The following is a 14,511-nucleotide window of genomic DNA, read 5'->3' on the forward strand; positions in this document are numbered from 1 at the left end:
ACAAGCATTTATTAGAACACTCTGCAATCCTAATATATTATTAATCAAGTTCAGTGAATGCTAAATCATGGCAGCTTCACAAGTCATTGAGCCTAAATTCCTCTTTTCTTTTTATAATTCCAGCCATCATGGCAGGCTCCACGTTGAGCAGCCTTATCTGATAAAAGAGCAGCTCTTTGCAGCCACACTCACATCCCCTCTGCACGGTGCTTTCTGTCCCCTCACAACTGAGGCGCTTTCCATTTTATTAAAACCAAGTGACAGTGGGATGTGTTCTGGTCAAGGCTGTTTTGGATTTATCCTGCTGCCTCACAGGACCTGTTGTGAGCACATCGCTGCTGCCCTCTGCTGATAAACTCTTTTTTTCCCAGTAACTTGAGGGTCAGGGCAAGGAAATTTCCCAGGATTGGTGCCCAGAGCCATGGCATCTGCTGCCACACTGCCACAGGTCAGGTTCACTCCAGCAATGTGCTCACAGCACCCCACAGAGCTGCCCTTCACTGGCCTTTGAATGCATTCATCTTATCAGTGTCACAATACGGAGCACAGACTGACTGTAGGTTTCTTTTTGAGTCTGGGAAAGCACTTACAGGCCTTTGGGACATGGCCTCATTTCTGCTGTGAGCTGATGGATTCACTCAGATCAGACAGCTAAATTTGTGCACCTTACAGACACTTAACCAGAAGTACCACAGCAATGCGTAGGGCAGTTTAAAAACAAAATAAGTACACAGATACACACATTTATATAAAATCATCACAGACTGCCAAGCCCCGGTTGCTTGTGGAGTGTTTTGATGTTTGTTACATGCTGCAAAAGCTCTCACACACTTCCCTGCAGCACAATCCCATCAGCTGAAGGAGGCAAAGCAGTGCCACTTACTCCTCAGCATGTCGTGGTAGGCGTTGTCAGCGATGGAGAAGATGTGGGGAGGAGCCTCCGAGCGCCGCTTGCCTTTGTACGCAGCAACAACCTCCGACTTGTAGACTGGCAACCACTTGTAGGGATTTATGGTCACGCAGAATAAACCGGAGTATGTCTAGAGAGGAACACAAAACCAGGGTGAAAAAATTCACCCCGGTGATAAGGCAAAAATTCTTGGTTAACCAAGCAGGGTGTGGCATTGCCAGCTTCGGATTTGGGTTTGGATTCTGACTTGAATTTCAGATTTTCTGAATTTCGGAAGCTGCTGGTCTGCTAAGTGATTTTCTAATGGAAACTCATACCAAAACCACAGATATTGAACAGTTTTCAAAAGGGGAAAAATGGTTTTGAGGTGTCAACCAGAAATGGAAACATACCCTTCAGTAAAACAAAGGAGCAGCAAATAGATTTGTGTCTGATTTTGTGCCTTACTACTCCATGAGAGTTGTTTCCTCTTGAAAGCAGACATTGCAATGGAAACTTACAGCTTCCCTGTTTGAACTCCATTTTTGGGAGGAAAAACAACCTCCCATTATTAATTTCATGAAAGAACCTCGAGACAATTTCTGGTGGGCGTTCAAAGAGAAAACCACTTCATAGTGTTGTACCCCAAAGCTGTGGAACTTTTTTCAGCTTTCAGAGATGGCAGGTTGGTAAAAATCTCTTTATAGTCGCTCTTTGGATGATCTACATCAGTTCACTGGGGCCTGGTCACTCTGAGGAAGAATGATCTTTGAGTTTTAACTGCAGGGAATTGGTGTCAGCTGGTAGCTTTTCAAGTACTTTGTCCAGCTTTGGGCAAAAATCTTCAAAGAAACCCAGTTATATGGGCACAATGACTATATGCACACAGATTAATGAGCTCATTTAAGTTCTAAAAGTTTCAGGTGAAATTCAGGTCCCTTCCCCTAAAAATAGCATTAGGACATGCTCCTGAACAGCCTTGGCATGAATCCTCAGTCCTGTTTTCTAAAAAGAAAAAGAATGAACCCCTACCAGTAAACAGACTAGGGCAAGGTGCCATTTTAATTTTCTACCTATACTGATCTGCAAACAAAGCTATGCTTTAGGCCTTACATGTCCATATAGAGGTTACTAGAGAAACACAGAAAATGTTTGACAATAAGAATTTAAATGGGTAATGTTGGATTTGCTCTGATGAACACCAAAAACCAGAGAAGGGATTGGCTGGAAAATCAATGGATTCCTTTGACTGATTTCAAAAGCAATTGAATGCAGCAAACTGAGAGCAAAATTCTGGCCCCATAAAACTTGAGGCTACTGAAGCTTGTTCTGGTGCTGACAGAAACTATGTTAGTGATGTCATGGGGAAGATACAGAACTAGGGAAAAAGCTAGAGTGAAACAAGACAGATGTTAGCACTGAAAATGAAGGGAGTATAACTACTGAAACAAATTTAAGAACTTGTGTGTGTAAAGAAATCTAAGCTTGAGGCATTTTTTCTTAACAAAGAAATCCCCATGGCTGGTGTTGACATGGATTAGTATTAGAAGATGACAAATAAACTGGGTCTCCCCAGCACCTTGACTGAAGAAAACTGTTCCACACCACACCTTTCCTAGGCAAGCAAGCAAAACCCAGGAGCTAAGCACCATCTTATTAATTCAGTTTTGTCTGTCTGTATTCAGCCAGCTCCAAGTAGCATCTGTCTTGAGGAGATGAGCAAGACCCTCACTCACTTTTGTGACTTATCAAAGTTGTAAAATGCCCATGAAGAACACAATACTTTCAAACACGGTGTCTGCACTTGAAAAGGAGGTTGCTAAATCTACCTCTGTAGCAGCCCTTACATAGATCATCCAGTTGCTGTAGCGCTTCCTCAGGTTGTACAACACAGACGCCTCGTTCAGGTGGGTCAGCATAGACATGTCCTCAATCATGTCGAATTTGGGAGGGTTCATTGTCTGCACGTCATCTTCTTTTATTGTCATGGTCTGCAAAGACAAACCAATACAGCAACACTGGGAGACACTGGCATTTTATGTTGCTTCATGCGCCTTATAGGAGAAAACATATTTTTCCCCCAGCAGAGGTAAGTCCTTCAGGTCAATCCTGCCTATGTGCACAATACCGTGTGTTTGCACAGGTATCAGAAGAACCGGGGAAGCCTGAGGTGATAGAAGTAAGAAGCACGATGGTATGCCTGCAAAAGGAGCCATGAAATTTGGCTAGAGCATGGGCTTTTAGCTCTGGGGACCAAACCAGAACTGGCTGGTTGCAAACCTCCAACCCACCCCTGGCTGTGCAGAGGCTGATGCCACCCACCCATCGCTGCATTGATGGTCTTCCCTGGGTGGTTTTTGATGTGCTATCCTATCCTGAGCTGGCATCAGTTACTGAAGCTTCCCTTTCACAGCCCATTTCATGAAACAGGCAACCAAGCTGAAAGCAGGACAATTCTGGTGCTTGCAGCTCTGGCCTTGTTAGTCATGGATCATACAAAACCAGTTTTGTACCCTTCCATCCGATGTCTGCACGGTCACTTTGCCTTCGCTGCTTTCTGTAATTTCAGCTTCAACATAAGCTTTCTTTTCATCAGGAACCCAACATTTCTTCTTCCCTGTGAAATTAAGAAGACTGAGGGTTCACAGCCTTGCAGCAAAAAGCAACACCATGCCTAGCTAAGTGAGATTGCTGGATTACTTTTTCTGCAGGAGTGACACAAAACCTCTGGGATTGCAGCAGATTGGCAGTGCTGGGAAGCTGCCTGATGAAGCAGAAGGCATAGGGCTCCCAAATGTTGTCTTCCTTTGAAACTACTGCTCGGCTTCCTCTAGATCCTTCCAGCACAAGGTGTCAAAATATTTCACAAATGCTGGCTAAGCCTCAGCCTCCATGGGAAATCCATAATCATTATCACCAGTGTGCAGATGGAGGAGCTGAGATCCAAGCCCAAATTAAGGCGTTTGCTAAAAAGTCACACAGAGAATTTCAAAATGCTCAAGGAATCCAGCCCACATTACTTGACTGCCAGCTATCAGATTAAACCTTATTCCTTCACATTCTTCTGAGGTTTGTTTTGAAAAACAGCAATATTAATAACTCATATTGAGTTATGTGTGTGCCTTTTTAGAGTTTGCAGCAGCTGCACTAGATTTTAGGTCTTTAGTTACAGCAACTGTTGTGAATAGGGAAAGGCTGTGGTTATTGATGTATTTACACTTACTACTAAACCTCAGGGCTCATTGAAACCCATTCCATGAAAAATAAATTATGAGAAACTAAAAGCTAACATCACATTATCATACAGGCTGCAAAACAAATGAGATACCTAGTCAGGCCACAAAATCCCTTATTACAGACACATCAATGTCTGTTGTTTTTCTCTGAAACTGACAGAGACATCATCCCCCTTTTAGAAGAGAAGTACCAATAAACCTTGCTTCTAAATCTAGTTAAATATTTACTTGCCATAGATTATTTTTATTTTGTACTATCTGTGGCTTTTTAATAGCTTTGCAGAATAAAGGAGCCCAAACTTGGTTGAGCCAGCTGCCTCCAACTGCAGCCCCACAGCAGTGACAACAAAGGCTTTGCACCTTGTGTTTCTCTGCATTTCCTGGCCTACATTTGTGTGTAACCCTTGTCCCTCTGGACCAGGCCCTGGCAGCACACAGAGGCAGCAACTCACCATCGAAGGCAACGGTCTGAGCCTTCATCAGCTCCTTCTCGCTCTTTCGGAGGTAGGGAGCAGCCTCCCCAAACTCTGACATATCGACCATCATCTTGGCAAGGCTTCAGGGTGGCACAGCTCACAGAGGAAAAAGAAAAGCACCTGGGCTACCAAAGAAAGAGGGGAAAAAACAAAAATAAAAAAGTCTATTTTGTGAACAATCTGAGGCAATATAAAATGCTCAGCATAACATGGCAGGTGGCTGATCAAAGGAATGATTAATTTTAAACACAAATGCCTAACACAGATTTGGGACTATACTGCACCTTTAGTTAAACCTTTCCTCGGATCAGTTTATTAAAAGCCAGCCAGGTCTTGAAGGGCTCTAAACCTCAACATTGGTCACAGTTATCTCCACAGGAGGATTTAGTCTCTTCTTTGTGGCAAAAATGGTGCTTAAGAGAGGGAGGGACCACTTGAAGCTGTGATTTTAAAAACCACGTAGCAGGGGCCTCTTCTGGCCTCTTTGAAAATCGCCTGGAGCAGAGGTATGCTCTCCCGCAGGTCTCCCTGGGGCTGTGCCACTCAGCCACTTCAAGCACCATCTCAGGCAGGCGTTTTCTGGGAAACAAGGAATGAGCCTTCACCGCTGCAAAGCTCCAGGGATGTATGCCCACGCTCTCCCTGCAGAAAGTCAGCACTGCAGCTGGAGACAGCTCTGCTCCCTGCAGCACACTGATTCAGGAATTGGCATGTCAATAAAAACAGCACTAGCATGGCTCGGGGGTGTCCTGTGCTGGTGCAGCTTCCCAGGTTGCTGGTCCCCCTGAATTCCCTCTCAATTCCCCAGGCTGGGCACCTCCTGCAGCAGGGCATGGCTGAGGGACAGTGTATCTGCAGAACTGCTCAGAGGGCTTTGTGTGTTTTCAGATTGCTTTATTAGTCCAGCTTAATAGCTACACTTGTTTTCTCAAATGACAAGGGCAAGGTTTTTAGGACTCTTCTATCATGAAAGGGAGCGCAGGGGACATGGGTATCAGTGAGACTAATTTGCTGCATTTGTACTGCCAAGTAATTAATTTGATTGTTTTGTACTCTTTAATGTGATCAGATATGTTGGGTTTTTTTGTTTAGTTTAGTTTAGTTTTTTTTCAACACACAGACATAAATACTTACACACACACACATAAACTACTCAGGGTGCTGTCCAGAGAATGTCTAAAAGAAGTTCCAATGCTACAAGATGTACACACACAATTTTAGAATTTTGTATATACTTATATTCAAAGGAGTATAAGTGACCCTCAGGTTAATCTCTTCCCTTATTTTATTTACTGTGAAATATCCAGAGCAGCAGGACAAATTTTCAAGACCCCTATCAAGACAGACACTGTATCTTTCAAAATTTAATTCAATTTATCTCTAGCAAAATCCTGGTAGAGATAAAAACTCCTCATCAAGCAAGGCAGCTTTTTTTCCAACATGTTCCTCCTGGGGAGCGTAAAGCCCTTAGACAGCTGAGTTGCCAAAGTGTTATATCCAGCCCTCTCCCACTGCTGCAGTAAAAGATTGATACCTTCTGTCTTGTTGCTGTAGAGCAAAAAATTTCCCAGAACTAGCCTTAATTTTTTTCTAGATTTTTAAATAATCCTTCTAACCTTAATATTTTTAAAGATTAAGCATCTACATAAGCACAAGTATTGCCAATTCTTTTAATATTCTCTGAACAGACCAAAATTCCCAGCTGGAGACACAACTCAGTGGCAGAGCCTGTCTCTCTCTGAGTGTGTCTCAGCTCCCATGGAGCAATGAAATTACATCAATTCATACATTTAAACAGAACAGTGTTAGAGCACTGAAGCGTCATTTCACATTAAACGTGCAAATGCCAGAGGGGCCACTCCAGTGTTGATCTCCAGGACTCTGGGCAGAGTCTTATAAGTCCTAGAATACACTAAAGTGCTCTGAACAACTTTTGTGCAACCTGGCTCCATTTGCAGACCTCCTAGGGACAGTTCCTCAGCTATCACCTTCCTAGCTCTTCCCTTGTCCCACTCATATTCAGGATGAACCACTATAGCAACACTGTTATGGTGTAAAGCAGCTGGGAGAGAATCCCTTTTCCTTCAGCAGCCTGGGTGTTTGGATTTACAGCAGAGGCTGGAGCCCAGGCAGTGCACACCCTGTGGGTGCAGAGAACTCAGTGAGGCTAATCCATCAGCAAATCCAAGAAATGGGAAATTTTCTTTTGTTATGGATGCAGGATTATTTTAAAATGCAGAATAGTTGAGAAAGACAAGGCTAAAGCTAAAGGTGTTCCCTTTCAACCTGTTCTAGCTAACAACAAAAAGAGCCAACCCTTTTATACCAGCTCTGGGAGATCCTTGAAAATATGTGCTCCCTCTAGAAAGCTGATATTATTACACAGAGTGAAGTGGCACACCGAGGACCACCAACAGTTTAATGGTGCATTCCCACTGAGAAAGGAGGGACCTCATCTGTCTCTGCTGGGGCTGTTGGAAGTGACTGTGGCACTAAGGGCAGGCAGGGACAATGTGATAGCAGCGGTGGTGGTATTGCCTGGCCCAGAAAGAGAACCCAGTAATGCTCCAAGGGTTGTAACTCAGCCGGGATCAAAGAATGCCTCGGACCAACAAGCTGCTTAAAATTGCAAATTGCACAAGCCATCATCTCTTGCAGATGATAGAGAAGGCAGAAGAGATGACTTGCAGGCATTAGCTAATCATTTCACTCAGATGCATAATTACAAGGGACCTGACACTTCCCTGAGTGGTTATTCCAGCTGGTTAAATGAATGCACTGATGTTAGAGAAGAAACATGTACTTGCCATTCTAGCATTCATACAGCATCCTACAGTGACTACCATAGGCTAGATGTTTACTGATACTACTATGAAAACTTCAAGCCACATGAAAACTTTAATCATATCAAACCCACGGCACAGTGTTAGAGCACAGCACCCACACTTAAAAGTGAGAGAGGATGGTACTCACCCTGGAGAGCACACAGAAAGTGTCACGACTCTGCCTGTCCAGACTTTATATGTCCCTATCTCAAGGTCACTGCTGATAACTGTTTAAAGGCAGCAGCAGTTTTTCCCCATGCCTATATTTGTCTGCTGGATCCCAGCTGAGGAGACAATGCCCAAGGAGGGGACACGTGTGGCTGTGCCCTGACGAGGGGGGCAGGAATGTCAGTGGGGAGTGGCACTCTCGGTCCAGCCACCCCTCGCCGCACCATTCTTGCTCCATGACTTCATGGAAGAAGCCTTTCCTGCTCCTGTGTTTTCACTAGGGCAAGTCTTCCTTTCCCAATTGCTTCAGAACTTAATTACCATGGGCTTTTTTTTTTGTGTGTGTGTGTAAATCAAACCTATTCAGACATAACTCCTCTGGAATATGAAAAACAAAGCTTTTTGCACCAGGGACAAATGATTATTAAGGGAATTTGGTCACGTGAGCCAAATCCCCTTCAAGCAACAAAGCTAGGATGTGGGTTCTCACATCCCAGCCAAGGGTTTTAAATCCCTTTCTAGAGTTCTAAATCCCCTGGAGTTTTAAAACCAAGACTGTAGGCTCAGATTTCAGATACACAGGTGCTCCCCAGTTTATGAACAAGGCAAGACAGTGGAGAATGTATTGATTCTGCCCGGAAAGTGAATCACAGACAAAGGACAAAATAGGCATCAATTTTAGTGATTCCTTTGCTTTGGGAAACTAATTTATGTGTCCCAATTTAGGCAATGTCTGGCCTTCTTATCGTAAACTCATTTTTCCTGTGAAACAAGCGTCATGAGTAACTCAGGTCTCATTTCACTGCAACCCATAAATTACAAAACAACTCACACTGCCAGATTGATTTGCTTTTACCAGCATAGGTAGATATATAGGTTTTCTTTGGTCCTAGCATAAATTGAATATAAAAGCAGAAAAGAAAATAAATGCTGTGGATAATGCTCGTTGGCCACAAGGGAAGACAGTATATTAGTGCTTTACAAAACTCAATTCCAAGGAAGCAGGGAAGGAGCTTATCCACAACTTCACTGAATTCCTAGATACCCACAGGAACAAGTGGCTTGGTTTGTGACCAGGCAAGAAGGAAAATGTCTGCATACTGAGTCTGCTATTTTTAAAGCTGTTGAGCTGATGACTGGACAGGGACAGGTTGTACAGACAAAATTGGTTTGTAAGAAACAGGAATTTCTGGAAGTGATAGGCTCAAAGACAGGAGTGATGTGCAGACCTGAGGATCTGAGTTCTTTAGTAACTTGGTATTTTTAGCCCTTGGGGAATGCACAGAGAATCACTACTGCTGTGCTAGAGACATGCTCACCTCCAGACAGACCAGAGAAGAGAGTGCTCTGCTAGAGCTAGGGATGAAGCTTTCCATCCTGGTCTGGATTCATCTGTGAAAGGAACCTGCACTCCAGCTGAACACCAGAATTGCTGGCCAGCCTGCTGCTTTAGAGGTGTTTGGTGCCCTGCAGCACACATGTCGATGTCAGATCTAAATCACCATCTCTTTGCTTTATATCTGGCAAAAAATGAAAAGATAGGTGGTGATTTTGGCTGCTTAGGTGAAGAGCGAGTAGTTGTGTAAACTCAAGCAGACAGTCCTGATCACATTGTTTCTACAAGGTAAATCACAAGCATCACCAAGGATTATGGACATTGTTAATCTGCTGTGAAGACCGAGAATATGATTGTTTCAAGCCATGAGGATATAACATGCTGATACTCTCTCCCTCTTTCTCCTCTCTCACATTGCCAGGAGCTTTACTTCTAAACACAATATTCCCATTACCACCTACATGGCTTAGAAGAAGCCATCGTCTTACAAATATGCTGTTATCACTTACATCTTTTCTGTTCTACAAATATTCAGCTTTCATCAGTCCTTCATGAACACTACAATCTTTCTCCCACGCCTCCCTTTTCTTTTTTGGTGTTGCAAACAACTGTTTCCATAGCTGATTCTAAAGCAATTTCAATGCTTATGTCTCTTAGAAAGGGACACAGCTAACTCTGGTTCAAACATGACCAATTTATTTTCCTTGCTAGCCTGATGTGAATGGATACTGCATGGTAATCCCATTTTTCTGGAGTCTATTTGCTTTTTCTTAATATGAAAGAGAAATTGCAGCACATTTTCCCTAGATTAAATTTGTAACAGGGACAAGCAAAGACATTTGTCTCTTGCAGGGGCTACTTTTAGAAAGGTTAATGCTGGTCACTGTTTCCAGGGAAACAAGGGTCTTTGATAAGGAGCCCTTGTGACTAACCTATTTTTAATAACATTACATATTGGAAAGGAATGTAATAACATTTATCAGCTCTAGACAGAAGATAGTGTCAATATTGTGGTCTAATATAGAAAAGTTGACATCTTCGCCAGCTTCATAAAAGCCCAGTTATGGAACCTCTTTCTTTTCTTAGACAAAAAGATCAACCAACCAGCTGGGTTTTGACAAAAGCTGGCCTTTGGACTACTCTTAATAAAATGTGTACTGTAATAACCTGGCACTTCTGAAAAGCAAGATCAACGAGAGAGAAGGACACCAGTTCAAGATACAGATGCTTGGAAAAAAGATCTTTGGAGTCAGGATCCTCTGGGCAGCTCCATAAGCAAGCAGAAAGACCATCTCTCCACAAGATACATCTAAAGAGACTGAGAACCTATTATTTACCTCAGGGGCCTTTTTTGGCCACTGGTCCCTGCTGCTGTTGTAATCTCTGTTTAAAACACAGCTGGAAAAGAACCAAAATTATTTCGTTGCATGAGGAAGTTCATCCATCTGGGAACAGTTTCAGCAGAAGAAAGGTGCTAACATTGTACCCCTTGGCCAAACCAGGCCCATTCTATACAAGTGAATGTATTTTGTCTTGTGAAAAATTATGGCTTAATTCTTCAAGCTGTTGATTGTCCAAAGAGAAATTGGAGGGGGAGAGAAGATTTAAAAATAGTTGCACTTTGCTACATCTCATAAGGATGATAAAATTGGCACTAAACAGTACATTAGAAGTGTGTTTATGACAGCTAAATTCCCATTATTAGAACTGAGATTTTCAGGTCTCCGCCAGCCTTTGTGCTCCCCCTGCTGCAGTGCCTATGCTTGGCCATGGACACACATGTCTGCAGCCTGAAGAGGTATGGGAGCATCTCCTTGCCTTCCTTTCAGAATCATCCTTTTAAATACTTTCCCCCAATTAATTCTTTGCTGACAGCTACTGTGTGGTGTGACAGTAGAACGGAAATTTAAATCTCTCTATGGAAAGCATCTGCTTTCATACAAATATGCCTGGAGAAATAATTCCTAAGCCACCAAAAATGTTTTAAGTGCCTTTTAAGCCACTGTAATCCGTGATCTATTGCTATCAACATGCAGACCCCTGACACATCTTCCCGTTTTGAACAGCGAGAGGTCACGGGGGACTGCAGAGCATTAACCCCCAAACCACAGGAGTGTTGCTGATCTTCCCAGCTTGGCAGCACTCATTCCCCAGCCTCTCATCCCCAGCCAAGCACCGAGCTCCGGGCTGCAGCGGCACGCTCCCCTCCTAGCCCTGCCTGGGACAATAAACATTTCAGAGCTGTCACTGCTGCCTCTCCCCTGCTGACATTCAATCATTACGGTATCTTAAGAACGTTTAAATAGGTCAGGTTTTTAATGGGAGAGCTTGGCTTCTGGGAGTGAGACTGACAGCCTTTTGAGAGCAGATTAACAGCACTGATAAATCAATCCCAGACTGACACACAGCCATAAGAAAAATAAGAAGATGAAAAGGGAGCCTAGTAAAATAAAATGGTCTCAGCTCTTCGGCTCTGGAGATGTACCAAGGAAGGGAAAGAAGATTTTTGTCATGTGCTTTGTCACTCTTCTTTTTCCAAAAATTAAACACATCCCCCACTCCACCAATTCCCTTTGTGAAAAGTTTTCAGGCTACAAATATCTTGAGCATCCCGCCCTGCCCATCAGGTCAGAGATTAATGGCATGTTTTGAGAATTGCTGTGCATCCTTTTCCCAACTATCACATAGCCTAATTGCCATTAGCGAATTCTGGGCTTCCCCCCTGCACCTCAAACTACTCTGCATCATCCATAACCGCTGGGGGAAGGCAGGGGGTTAAAAGCAGTAATAATGCATGTAGCTTGTTCAGGTTAATCTCTTCAGTATTCATTAAGCATTTGTTTGCTGTAGCCCAGCCACAAATTCCATCAAGCCCTTCTGAAGCTAATAGCAGAAGTATTTTAGTCTTGATCAATGCAAAGAAAAAAGAATAAAAAATCTAAGCATCTCTCTAGGGTTTGCATTATGCAATCTGACTTCAAAGACAGGGTACTTCATTAGCCTACTTCAGCCTCCAACTACGATGCACTCTCTGCTCCAGCAGCCTGAAAACCACATTTCCATTTCAATAGGCAGCACTGTCCTAAAATACTCCTAGGTCTTCAGACACAACATATTCTAGCTCCTGGTGCCCAAGCTCCTGCAAGACAGCTTGCTTTTTTTTTTTTTTTTCCTTTTTTATGTTTCAGCTTCAAGGATTCAGAGCCTGCCCTTCAGGTATGGGTAGAGGTGGGCACAGCCCTTGCTGATTGCCTGGCTTTGCTGCTGTGAAAGCTTATTTTTCAGAAGAGCTGAGGGGAAAAGAAGTAAAATATTAATGCCCTTTTAGACACAAGAGGTTTTGTGATTTTTCAATTTTTCGCTGCTGTAACTCCATGAGTCATAACTCGACTTTCAGTCAAGGATGGTTTGCTATCTTGTGTTTACCTTATGCCAACTGCAAACTACACTAAAACATGCAGAGACAGTTTAATTGGTGAAATAATTGTCATGGGGATACTTTATGAACATTGCAAGTGCTGACGGAATAAACCCAATGTGATTGGCATGATGCTAAATGGCAGGAAAACACTGCAGGAAGGAAACGGCCTGAGTTTTCCAGCATTTACATTCTGTGAGCCACAGCACAACATTATTTCTGTCCAAATACAGATACACTGGGCTGGTCACTCCACTGAAAATTCAGTCAGCAAAGCTCCTTGAAATATTAAGGCCAGTTTTAAAGGAAAATCTATTTTCAGGAGTATTACTTTCTGCCCGAAAAAGCACAAGTCTGTGCTTCTCAGATTGTCTAATGGCTTGATGCTTTTTGTCAGTTGAATTTAAACACCTCCAAAAACGGACATGACATCCTTCTCTCCAGCAGCAATGTTCTGGAGTGACTGGCTGGGGTGTGCATTTAAGTGTATATATATAGAGACACACATATATATTTCTGCCTCTGTGTGTGTATCTAAACATATCCATACATATATATAGAGCTATAAATATGAAAACAGGTTTATTTTCCAACCTCTGCCCTCCCAGCTGTGATGCTCCACACTGACATCTCAATAGTGGATAAAACAGACCTTTCCTTGGGAGTGCTGCAGCAGCACAGCCGAGCCGCGGCAGCCTCCAGCCCTGCTGAGCTCCCCTGGTGCTGGAGCTGAAATCCTGCCCCCGGCAAACCCCTGCAGTGCTTTAGGCTCAGCCTCTGTTCTGCACAGGGCGTTCCTGTTCTGGGGGACGAGCACATCGTGTCTAACCCCAGGGTAACTTCTGGAGAGGCACAGCAGGGCAGGGTGGGGAAGGGGTGAGCAGCAGCAAAGCCCCACTGCTGCAGCACTGCTTGGGGAGGGCAGAGCCAGGAGTGATGAGGTGACAGGAGTTACAGGAGAGAGGGCTGGTGACAAAAGGCTGTGCTGGACCACCCTGAGCAACCCTGAATACTGTTGGAGAAAGGTTGCACTACCTGCCTAGACCAAAACGCACGGAGAGACTATTGCAGAGACCAGCCAGGCATTGCCTTCGAGGAGGACAACCAATTTTATCACAGCAGCGAGCAGCAGTCGAGATTTCTAGTGATGCTACAGGCACAGCTCTCTTCAGAGTCACACCGGATCCCCAGAAACAGCCAATCATGCTGTAACAGAATTGGTTTGAATTGATTTTAAACATATTTTTCTTTTTCTTTTCTTTTTCTTTTGTAACTGAAATACACATTTTGTCTTTGCAGGAAAAAAAAATGAGGAAGCAGATGGAACCAAAAAAACCTCAGATCATATGCTTGAGGCTTCTTGCACAAAGCCAAAGTATCTGCTACATACATAGTTTTAGGCACTTTGGTCTCACACAATGGTCTGCAAAAGAAAAGGGGAAGAAAATGATAACATATGTGGTATGATGCTGCAAAACTAACTGCTGTAAAAACACTGAACAAGAATGGAGCACAAGCCCTGCCTCAGTGGGTGCCTCTGAAGCTTCACCTTAAATACCAGCAGCTCAGCAGCATGAAAGCACCAAACAGCTCATTTGACAAGGCCACCAGCCCAGCTGAGTGATTTGTTTTCATCAAAACTCCCTCAACAGAAAACCTTGGATTTGGATCTGTGCAGGCTGTCCCACAGAAACTTCTCACCAGCAGGTCCATCTATTCAAACCTCTTCACCAACAGAGCATTTGGGAACAATCTTGGCTGAAGTTCTGTTTACCACCCTGTGGGTGCACACTGTTACTCATCTCACCTTTTCAGAGGCCATTCTGCAGGTCTGGTGGCTGTGCCTTATTTCTGCTGGAGAAGAGAATGGGATCCTAACAGTAACTCTTGCAGGGCAACAAAATAACATTTTTGTTAACACAGCTATAGAAAAATGTATATCATGTTTTAAAAATCAAACGTGATGTTTTTCTGACAAACCAAATTTACAGCAGGAGGCTAACTGCAAAATTTAACACAGAACTTTGAGAAAAATATGGGCTATTTTTGGGTATGAAAATATGCCACATTAAAAAAAAAAAAAAAAAGAAAAAGAAAATAAAAGGAAGCTGTATTATTTCAGTTAGATTGTTCTGCCTCTTGCCTGTCAAGCTACACCAGTCC

The 14,511-nt window shown here is 43.3% G+C and overlaps 1 protein-coding gene across 2 annotated transcripts in view; it reads right to left on the reverse strand.

Annotated features, from left to right (window-relative positions):
- The window catches only part of MYH15 (myosin heavy chain 15), a 45,688-nt gene extending 40,962 nt beyond the window's left edge, over positions 1-4,726 (reverse strand). For both annotated transcript variants that reach the window (XM_085072792.1, XM_085072783.1), the window contains exons 1-4: positions 4,578-4,726; positions 3,403-3,506; positions 2,737-2,880; positions 884-1,040 (exon numbers count right to left, since the gene is read on the reverse strand). In XM_085072792.1, the coding sequence (XP_084928918.1) occupies positions 884-1,040; positions 2,737-2,880; positions 3,403-3,506; positions 4,578-4,671 (499 nt within the window). In that variant the 5' untranslated portion in view covers positions 4,672-4,726. The remainder of the gene's footprint in view (positions 1-883; positions 1,041-2,736; positions 2,881-3,402; positions 3,507-4,577) is intronic.
- Positions 4,727-14,511: the final 9,785 nt, after the last annotated feature.

The sequence above is a fragment of the Lichenostomus cassidix genome, chromosome 1 (assembly GCF_008360975.1).
Source record: "Lichenostomus cassidix isolate B80296 chromosome 1, HeHo_3.0, whole genome shotgun sequence".
Taxonomy (NCBI): Eukaryota; Metazoa; Chordata; class Aves; order Passeriformes; family Meliphagidae; genus Lichenostomus; species Lichenostomus cassidix.